Source organism: Indicator indicator, chromosome 9 (assembly GCF_027791375.1).
Source record: "Indicator indicator isolate 239-I01 chromosome 9, UM_Iind_1.1, whole genome shotgun sequence".
Classification (NCBI taxonomy): Eukaryota; Metazoa; Chordata; class Aves; order Piciformes; family Indicatoridae; genus Indicator; species Indicator indicator.
The window spans coordinates 19923980-19935301 of record NC_072018.1 but is presented as its reverse complement, the minus strand read 5'-3'; the positions used below and the strand labels follow the sequence as shown (position 1 = coordinate 19935301).

The following is an 11322-nucleotide window of genomic DNA, read 5'->3' as shown; positions in this document are numbered from 1 at the left end:
AAATTCCCCAAAAGAGTAGGTCAGGTTGGTGATTTGGGATTACTGATTCTCATAAACAGATTCTTGCATCAACTCAACTTTTAATTTACTACTCCTGCATCTTCAACATACTGAATTTTTTTTCAGGGTAGGTGATCTGGTCACACAGGCTTGATTTTCTTTGTGTTTTTCCCCAGGTTTATTGGTAAAGACACCAATGAAAATGGGGAGCAGCAACACTGAGAAGTTTTATAGGATCCCCAAAGGAAAAGGACCACACTCAGTTGGATGTACAGACCTGATGACAGAAAATGCAGTTGAGGTAAAGCCGTCAGTTCTTTCTCCTTTGGATTTAAGCTACAACATTAGTGAAACAACTTGCTGTAGTTTTAACAGCTGAATCAAAAAGAAGGTCTTATCTGTATGCAGGGATACTCCATGGCTGACACATAGCTGAGCTTTTGGTCCTCTCTGTCCCAGTCTAGAACGTGTACTGGGGCATTTACCAGATGGGTGTAAACTTTAAGTCTTCCCCATGGGCTGCTTCCTCCATCTTTCTAATATCCTTACCTTTCTGATTCCCTGTACAAGATACTGCAGGGAAACTGTCTTTCTGGGACCCATGGGGTTCTGCCTATCCACCCCATCACTTGAAGACTTACTGTAAAGATCCCAGTGGGATTTGGCAGGGTTGGATGATAGAGGGTATGTAGTGTTTCAGCTGCAGGGTAAAGGATGAGAAGTCTTCTCCAAATTTTATCTGAAAAAAAACAGGATGTCATTTCTGCAAGTGGCTAGTACAGAGAGAAGCCATGATAAGAAGATGGGGACAGTAAATAGCCAGCTAATGAGCCCACAAATGGCTTTCCATTTCAAATCCTCTTGCTTTTTAAGTTTCCTATGAGAACACACCTCCATTTACACTGTGTGTACACTCTTCAGACTAGCCAGGTACAGTCAGCAGTTTGTAGTGGTTATTCATATGTTTTCCTTTATTCTACTGACCTTTCTCTGTATTAGTACAAAGAAGTGATTAGTTTCTTTGTAATGAGCCCATGTATTTTTCTTAGATAAGTTATCTGTATAATTACAGTTCTCTCAGACATAGATAGTGAACCTCTTTCTGATAAGCAGTTAGTCACCTGGGCACATTTACTGGGACTATTTTGGGGTTAAATTAATGTCATTTCCAGTATAGGCATAGGTTTGATGATTTCTTAGTGACTTCTATGTCAAAGTTTGATTTAAGTTAGATGAGTAAATAGAAACACGCTTCATTATACAAGCTTTTCTTATATACATCATACTTAACTGTATATAACTGACAGTCTTCAAGACACCAGAGTTTATTCCAAAGCTCTTGTTCTTTTTGGCTTTAGATTTAACTTGTTAAACCAAAACTATAGATGGAGCAAGACAATGAAATTTTGATACAGCTGGAGCAAGGCAGTGAAATTTCAATAGTGTGTCGCAAATTCCTCTGCAAACCAGGAAGTAATAATGTATCTTACGCATAGTTCATCAGCTGAGAGGTCTGGCTTAAGGTGTTCCACCAATATGTTGTTACTGTCTGCGTAGAAAAAATACTGGCAAAGGTGTACAGTGGGCCACATGAATGTGGACAGCTTGAGTGGTTTCCTGGAAGACCTGTAGTACAAACAGAGAAGATTCAAAACACTGGTAAGAAACAGAGGCAGAGAACACACAGGTTAAAAAACAGAAAGATGGACCTCTACATATTTGTAAACATCCTGACGAGGAGGAAGAACAATGTATTGCACTCCTTGGCTGTGCAGCTGCCTTTTGTTTGGTTTAGACAGGAACATTCTAGCCATGTTGAGGCCATGTCCCCAACTTTACCCTCACTTCCTCTGCTGGATGACACTTCCAGAGGCTGGTTTCAGGGTAAAATTTATCGTGTTAACCTAGTGGAAAACTATACTTCTGTGTGAGTCATTTTTTCTGCACAGTTTAGCAAGCTGACTTGGGTCCATGAGACTGGAAGCATGGAAAGCAAGGAAGTGTGGAAAGCAATGACAGCTCCTAGCTGGAAGGGTGAAGGAGAGTCACCTGTCTTAAAACTGATTAAACTCCATCATTGTGCCGTTTCCTTGAAGGAAGGCCCAGTGAGGAAAACAGAAGAAAAGATCTATCAAGAAGCACAAATGGAACAAATAGGTAGTGAGTACTTGTAATGATGGAAGAATGTGCTGGTTTGGGGCCAGACAGATCGTCTCTTGCCCCGAAAGGGACAAAAGAATGAGACTCACACAAACGGATTGGAGAGTGATGGAAAGTTTAAATGGAAAAGCAATTGGTGAGGCTACAAAAAAAAAAACCTACAAACTACTAAGCATAGTGACAAAGAGTATCCCAAAGCGTACAGAACCCCTCACAGAATTCCCAAAGCTTCCCAATCCTTCCCTTCTTCCCACCTGAGGGTAAACCCAAACCCCCCAGGGCTCTTTCTTCCCCCTCCCACTGCTAGGCAAGTCTCAGGCTGGCCAGGTCTGAGACTGCCCCCCCCTCCATTCTCCTCCTGGCATTAGGCCTAGACAGGCCTAAGAGGCCTTGAGGATACTCCCCCGGCATTACCCGATAAGAGAGGACATCTCCCGTGGGAGCAGAGAGGGAAGAAAGAGCAAGAGAATGACTTTGCAGATGGCCTTATAGGGCGCAGGATTTATGGGTAGAAATACGCCGTTTCCTGTGTCCACCCCTGTGGGTGGGCACCCAGGACACCAGAGGTGTATCTCATGCGGCAGTGGCAGGGGGCACCCAGCCTAAACTGCCACAAAGAAATTAAGTGGAGCATCTTGAATTAGCCATAGTCTAATCTATAGAAGGTGATGTGCATCTCTACCGGGATGCCAACAGGCATGCTACTTTTAATTTATCACTGGGACAAAAAGATAGTAACAGGTCTGGCATCAAAGTCTGCATGGGATAATAATTTTCTTGCAAGATTCTCTTAATTCTCTAGAACTGTCATTCTTGCGTCTGAAGCCGTTGACATAAATGTTTTTGTAATCCTTTCTCTCTGCCATATGTAAATAAATATCAAACTTCCTTTTTTTTTTCCTGTTTTTCTTCCTAATCCCAGGGAAGCTTCCTGCGCCTATATTACCCATCATGCGATGCCACAGATAATGAGGAGGCACTGTGGATTCCAGATAAAGAGTACTATCAGGGACTCTCTGACTTCCTTAATATGTACCGAGTTGTAGGAGAAAGGCTTTTCCAGTACTATGTTGGTAAGATTGGTTTTGGTTATATTCCTGGACTAGTGCAAGGGCATGAGCTCTGTATGCAGGTTGTTGCTTCTCTGCTCTGTGAGCAGTGTGTTATTGGTTCATGACTAAAAAATAGTTTTTCCCCAAAAAAATATGTCTGAGATGAGTTTGTGCAGTGAGGCTCAATGGAGAATGTGACCTAGGTCTCAGGCAAACCTGCAGTCCCTGAATAGGTGTGTCTGGGCAATTTGCTGTAGGAAGAGCTTGGGTAAGGTTTGCCTGTGTGTTGGAATTTAAATCCCACAGGGATTTGTGCATATATACAAAGGTCAGGTAGATCCTAGGATCTGAATACCAACAAGACTTGGATGCATGACTATTCCTGAAAATCTGCTGTCATAGGGTTTAAAAGATATGTAGGCCTTGTGCTAGGCTGTGGATGGGAGGAGGAGAAGGAAAGTATCTTGTGTCAAGTAGAAAATATTTTCAAAATTAGATTTGTCTTCTGTATTTTAAGGATAAGATTTGGAACTTTATCTTCAGATGACTGCTCTGAAATCAGTGGTCACCAGATTCTTGGGATCTCTGCCACAGGAACAAACACTGTCTCTCATTTCACAAAATCACGGAATGTTAGAGGTTGGAAGGGATGAGAACAAGTTCAATCCCCCTGCCACAGCAGATTCCCCTAGGGGAGTCCGCACAGGAATGCATCCAGACAGGTTTTGAATGTGTCCAGAGAAGGAGACCCCACAACCTCTCTGAGCAGCCTGTTCTTGTGCTCCATCACCCTCACTGTGAAGAAGTTTCTCCTCATGTTGAGGTGAAATCTTCTATGTTCAAGTTTGCATCCATTATTCCTTATCTTATTACTGCACACCACCGAAAAAAGATTGGCCGCATCCACTTGATACCCACCCCTCAGATATTTATACACATTGATCAGATTCCCTCTCAATCTTCTCAAGACTGAACAGCTCCAGGGCTCTTAGAATCTTCATAAGGGAGATGCTCAAGTCCCCTAATCATCCTCATGGCGCTCCATTGCTCTCTCTTTCTAGCAGATCCCTGTCTCTTGAACTGGGAAGCCCAGAACTGGACACAGTACTCCAGGTGTGGTCTCACCAAGGCAGAGTTATTTCAGTAATAACAACATATGCTTCAATTTTTATCTAGGTTCAGTGACCTGTCCTGCGAAGTCAAATGCTGCTTTTAAGCCAGGAGAAAGATACCCACTCCTCATTTTTTCCCATGGACTTGGAGCTTTTCGGTAATTTTTCAGTTTGTTGGCAAACTATTTTTTGTTATCTATGGAGACAGCAGTCTCCAAGGATGGTTCTGAACAGATTTTTCAGTGGGCGCTGAGCCCCATGTGGACTTGAAACAGATTTGAAAAACAGGCTGCCGTGTATCAGGATGCCAACAGCAGTAGATAAAAGCAGTGATGATGTATTTATTTGTGTTTTCCCTTTGTATTTTAGGGGTGAGGCTGTTTATCAATCCATAAGCACATTGAAGATTAGGTAGTTGATTTTCACACAGCTCTTGGAAGATGCAAAATGTCATATGTGCTGCTTTTTGAAATCCATTAGCATTTTTCCTTCTGAATAGGTAATGAGGTTTTATGAACAGGCTTTGGTGCCTGGCACGCAAAAGCCTGTTCTACTAGCCAGCAAATTCAAACAGAAGAACTACTGAATGGGGACTAGCACATACACACTGTGGTCAATGTTTAAAGAGCAGTGTAATTGAAATTATTCTGCATTCAGGTGTCTCACCAGAGTGTGGTTTTGCTTGCAGGACGATCTATTCTGCTATTTGCATAGAGATGGCTTCCCAGGGCTTTATGGTGGCTGCTGTGGAGCACAGGTGTGTATACTGCACTTTTTTGAGTTCTGATGGGAAGAAACTTTCTCACATTGAATAGAATGTTACTTGCTCTAAAGAACTTAGTATTTTTTAAAAAAGAAAAACTGACATACCTTCCTTAGCCTTGCCCACAACCCCTTTTCTGCAGCTCAAATTTTATCTAGGCAAAGGGAATTTGCTTGGATAAGCCCTTGAAACAAAAGTCCTGGGATAGATACTTTTCATCATTGAAAAGTCCTGGGATAGATACTTTTCATCAATTCTTCAGGCTTGCTATTTTTCTCTAATTGTTAGCACCTAGAAAATATAAAGGAGGGGGGAGTTTTGATAGAGTTATTATATTATCTAGTCTGTCTACATTTAGTTGTGACTGTGGCAGCACTGGTTAGTAGATGGTTTCTTGAGATACATGAAATCAAAACCTTCTGCTGACTTCATCCCAAATCAAGCAGAATACATTCCCAGAAATAACCTTCTGTTGATATTACAGAGATGAATCTGCTTCAGCAACATATTATTGTAAAAAAAAGTCCCTTTGTGAACCACAGAAAGAGTCTGAATCAAACATTGAGAAGGAGTGGATCTACTACAGGAAACTAAAAACTGGAGATGAAGAGCGGTGTTTGCGCCATAAGCAGGTACTCATCCTAGATCTGTGCTCTATTAAGGGAGGCAGGAGTGATGTGTTTAGGACTAACTGGCAGATTCTTTACGTTTGGTCATGTCTGCAGTCTTCTGCCATGAATCAGGAGATACATAAAAACACATCTAGTCCTATGTTCCTGAAATGGGAAAGGCAACAGCAGCTTTCTTCAGAGCATAGGCTACTTCCTCAACAAAGCTTTCTCATGAAATTGTCCTATCAAGCTTAGTCAGCAGTTTCTCCTCTGGTTCCACTCAACTTTTGTTTTGTCTCTGTGTCTTCACACTTTAGCTGCCCAGCCCAGTCTTTACGTGGCATAGTGCTGAATGCAAATGTTTGTGTGGCCTTAGGCATATATCAGGTTTAATTTACTCTTGGATAGCAAGATGAATCATGGCTGTTATAAGAGAGGTGTTTGCTTCATCATCTTCAAACGTACTTTAATGTGGTTTATGGCAGTGTAAACAATGAAAACTTTCTGATGATAAGCACCACCCATGCCAGATGTGATATGGCCATACCGATGAGCTCCACCAAGCATAGACTTGATATTTAAAATCTTGGAGGGTTTTCTTCTAACTAATGCAAACTCAGCCAGGGAGGTGTTTTTCTTTATCTCCTTGGGCCATACAGACAGCAGTGCAAGTGTAATTTCCTGTGTGCATACAATATCCTCCTTGTGAGTCTAAATACATAATGCCTGAGCATGCAGATAAGCCTCCAGCAGCCATTGCCTGAAAATTTCAACAGTAGAGAAGTCAGAAGATAGAGATTTCTTTGAAATTCAGTAATGCACAGACATCTTGCTGTCCACCCATGCACTGCAGTTCCCAGGGATGCTAGTGTTCTTTGGGTCTTTTTGATGCTCTTCTTTTACTGAAAGTCAAAAACATTTCTCATACTGAACAGTGTCTTTTTTTGACACATCTTTGCTACAGTTTCAAGTGTGTTGAAAATTTGACATTAGGAAGAATTTCTTTACCATGAGGGCAGTGGAACACTGGAACAGGTTGCCCAGGGAGGTAGTTGAGGCCCCATCCTTTCAAGATATTCAAGGTCAGGCTTAACAGGGCTCTGAGCAACCTGATCTCATGGAGGATGTCCCTGCTCACTGCAGGGGACTTGGACTACATGAGCTTTGGAGGGTCCTTCCAACCCAAACAATGCTATGATTTTATAGGTAGATAGATGGGCTTCTTGGCCGTTTCTTCTTTTAGGTTTATCCAGTGTAAAGGCCCTTTAAAGCTACTGTACAGATGGGGTAAATGATGTAGCATTTGCTTATCAAAGGAAACATCAGGAGGAGCACCAAGTCAGTCTTCCTTGTGTAATTTAAGCCTATGCATATCGTCTTACTTCTCTGAGTAGTGACAGGACATGGGAGTTGGAGGTCTTTGGTGCATGTTATAGGGATAAATTCTTCTGTGTGCAGAGGATCTACACAAGAACTTAACTCTTTGTAGCTCTAAAAGTCAGTTCTGTCCTTGGTGTCAGAGTGCTGTTTACAGTTTAGAATAGTTGTCACTGAATCAAACAATTAGGGAAAAACAAAACAAAACAAAAACTGTGCAAAGGGCTGGAAAGCCTGGCAGTTACCTGTAATTCCTTCCACTGTTCTCTTCCTGCCCCAACTTCTCTTTCTCACCAGGTGCAACAAAGAGCACAGGAGTGTATCAAAGCTCTCAATCTCATTCTTAAAATCAATTCAGGAGAGGAAGTAATGAATGTACTAAATTCGAACTTTGACTGGCATAGCCTAAAGGTAAGTGAAAGGCAGTGACTGCATTTTGTTACATGCCTAATAATGCTTCTGGTTTCCCTCTGCCATTTCTAAACTGGTTCCTGTAAACTATTCTGAAGATCAGACAATAGATCTGTGAACATATATTCTCAAGTTATCCCAAGTTGAATAGACAGCAATGGAGCTGAAGTGGTGCTCTTCCTACTTCAAAAGGATCTATTGCCTAAAAAAAAAAATAACTCCCTTAAAAAAAAAAAAGTTTGGGAAAGAAAGTCGCTTACAGCACCTGGATTTTTTTGACAGGATTCTGTTGATACTAGCAGAATAGCTGTGATGGGACACTCTTTTGGTGGTGCTACAGTTATTGAGAGTCTCAGCAAAGACATAAGATTCAGGTAAGTATGTAAAACAAGGCAAGAGACATTTGGCACTTGAGAGGGTCTGTATCAGGGATCTACTTAAGACCCAACAACTACTAAGTAGATTGTGAAGTTTTGGTTGGCCTGTCTTGTTTTCTGAAGTGATGCTTCTTTCAACTGTGGGGATGTGTTGGAGCATAGCTATATCATCATACTGTGGGACCGTGCAGAAGTTCCTCTGCCCAGTTGCACCTGGCATTGGAGACCAACATTCAATAATGGATTCTCTTCCCCCAAAGCAGAAGTCATACTGAAACAAAATGATTCATTACATTTCAGTCTGGGGAAGAGAGGAGGGCCTATAACAAAGATGGGGACAGATTTTTTAGCAAGGGCCTGTTATGACAGGACAAGGGCTAATAGTTTCAAACTAAAAGGGGGGACATCTAGACTAGATGAAAGGAAGATTTTTTTGCAATGAGAGTGGTGAAACACTGGCACAGGTTGCTCAAAGAGGTGGTAGATTCCCTATCCCTGGAAACATTCAGGTCAGGTTGGACAGGGCTCTAACCACCTGATCTAGTTGAAGATGTGTCTCTGCTTACTGCAGGGCAGTCGTACTAGCTTCCCTTCCAATCTGAAGCATTCTGTGATTTTGTGATTAACCTGTTTACCTGTTCAGTACATTGAAAGTTTCCCTTTCCTATGTCTCCGCAAATGAAAGCACACTAACAACATCCATACTAAGCTTTCTGCCTCTGTGAGAGTATTTGGTTGTTTTTGACAGGTGTGGCATTGCCCTCGATGCATGGATGCTTCCTGTCAGTGATGACATTTACCAAAACAGCATCCAGCAACCGCTGCTTTTTATCAACTCTGAAAAATTCCAGTGGTCTGATAACATTTTAAAGATGAAGAAGCTCAGCTCCAATGACACAAACAAGAAAATGATTACCATCAAGTAAGTGTCCAGGTCCCTAATTTCTGTGAAGATGAATATTTACTCTCTTGTCAGAGCTGTTCAGTTAGGTGTAGCTGCCAAAAGATGGACAATTACTACTTGTTCATGGTCTGGGTTTTCAGCACATGTTTAAATTAGACAGTAGTATGTTCCCCATAGTGGAGACAGGGGCATCTCTAAGCAGTGAGTAACCCTAAAGTTAAGATAGTCCAAGGTATGCGTTCCTGTCCTGAGGCACAAGTTTTGTTTTGGGCCTCGTGCATCATGCATTGGAACACTTTAAATAGCCTTCTGGGTGCAGTTGTGCACTCACTGCTTGGGAAAGCAGTGCCTACAGGGAAGTGGATGGTTTTATAATCTATCTTCCACTCAAAGAGAGACACCTTGGAATTTTTGCCAAGGCTACCCTTCATTGGCAGCAGCTGTAGTGACTTACAGCAAGTGCATGCAAAGCTTCCTGCCTTCTGCGTTTAGGACAGAATTTCCTGCTGATCTTGCATGCTCATGAGATGAACTTGGTTTATCTTCTGCTAAAGAAGAGTGTAAGACATGTGATTGCCTTTAAAGAAATCTGTGCAACTCATGGCATCTCATGATCAGATGACTGCATTCTTTAAAAGCTTGGTGATCATTGTTCTGTTTTTGCAGGGGATCGGTCCATCAGAGCTTTCCTGACTTTACCTTTGTGAGTGGAGAAATCATTGGGAGATTTTTTAAATTAAAAGGAGAAATAGATCCAAATGAAGCTATTGATATAAGCAATCATGCTTCATTAGCCTTCCTGCAGAAACATTTGAGTGAGTATCTGTTTACATCAAAGCATGAGGTTAAATTAATACTTAATTCTTATGAAGCTTTTTATATAACCATGCTGTTCAGAACAAGATTAAAAGCAAGTGTGCCAGAAAAGTTGTAAAGTAGAGAAAGGTCAGACTCTTTCCCTAGGAGTTTGGTAGTTACTTTTGTAAGCAATTCAGAGGAGGAACATTGGGGTTTTGTTACAATACAGAAAAACTTTGTCATTTTTCTCTCCTTAAAACATATACCTCCTCCCCTTTGCCAAGTTGCTTGACCCATCCAATAATTCAATTTTTCAGTGCAGTTTTACAAAAAGATGACTTCTGTATTCATTACCACTTGAATTTTCTTTCCCCTATAGGTCTTAAGAAAGATTTTGATAAGTGGGATTCTCTTGTGGATGGCATAGGACCCAATGTTATTCCTGGTACCAATATTGACTTACCTCCAGCTGAACCTGAATAAGGAGCACAAAGAAGTACTGAAAATGCCATGGACATCAGGACACTAATGTTGGCCCGACATTGCTCAATATGATAGCATTGGCCATTGGAGTACGGAACAACACAAAAGATAAGGTATTAAGTTACCTTATAATGGAAATGTAGAGAGAGGTTTTAATTCAAATGAGTTAGTGAGATAATCTGAAATACTGTAAGAGTAACCTTTGGTTTTTGGAAAGAGTGCTTAATCACATGCCTGATTTGGGTTTAGAATCAATTTTGCAGAGAGAGATTAAGCTCCAAGGAATTCATCTGACGTTCTACTTACCAAACTAAGTCAAGCAGGCCTTTTATTGCAGTGTAATAAAAAACCCAATTATTAAACTGCTTAGTATTTCAGCTCTGCTCTGACAATGATTGAGAGCTGGAGCAGAGTTTTTCATCCTGTCAGAGAAATCCCAGTGGAAGGGCCTCAAAACTCTTCTTTTAACAATCATCACAGTAAAAGCTATGGGCAACAGTTTAAAGTAACAAAAAAGAAAGGTTTTTGTTCAGGCCTAGGCCTCCTCATCTCATGTGAACTTAATCCATTTATATTTAAGATCTGTTTACTGCCATACTCTGTTTCCATTCCAAAAGCTGCTGAAACTGTCACTCTGGTTATAGCAATTGTAATTCTCCTTAAGCAATGCTTCAGTGTCCGTCTTGTTAATCTCTAATTACCACTATCACTCAGTCACTGTTGTAGGTGAAATTACAGAAGAGATGTGTCATTTCTACCACTCCCTTTAAGGAGCATGTAAGCATTGCTTGATCATGTTGATGTCTCTCATGGTTGTAGTACTCTACGGATACTTGTCCAGGTACCAGCACTGCTTTCTGTATCTGTGAGTAGAAGCAATTGACTATAGGGTAGACTAAAAAAAAAAAAGGCTATGATTGTTAGAACAAAACTCTTGGAAGCTGCCACAAGGGAGGGTGACTTCTCAATGAACAATCCTTCCAAAAGGGGGACTACTTTGAACTGTAGCCTATTTGTTTCAAAATCAAGTAACAAACAAAACAAGAGGCATGCAGAACAAGTAAAGCAGTTAACAGCGTAATTAAATATTCATATAACCTGTGATCTTAACATGAGTTTGAAAGATCTGACTTGTTTTTCAGAACTTAATTAAACTGTCTCCAGCCAATCCACATGTATTGTCTCTATCAAGGGAACCAACATGCACGCGTTTGCCTTACTATGTAAGCACTAACACTTGAGATATACTGGGAAACTCATACAAACTCTAGCGT

The 11322-nt window shown here is 41.1% G+C and overlaps 1 protein-coding gene across 1 annotated transcript; it reads left to right on the top strand.

The window, feature by feature from the left end:
* The first annotated feature begins 202 nt into the window (after positions 1–202).
* On the top strand, positions 203–11183 carry PLA2G7 (phospholipase A2 group VII). Its single transcript, XM_054383550.1, has 10 exons — positions 203–301; positions 3083–3192; positions 4342–4482; positions 5013–5081; positions 5572–5719; positions 7373–7486; positions 7769–7860; positions 8612–8785; positions 9434–9582; positions 9945–11183. Exons 1-10 carry the CDS (start codon positions 203–205, stop codon positions 10046–10048), a joined length of 1200 nt encoding a protein of 399 aa, XP_054239525.1. The 3' UTR covers positions 10049–11183.
* Positions 11184–11322: the final 139 nt, after the last annotated feature.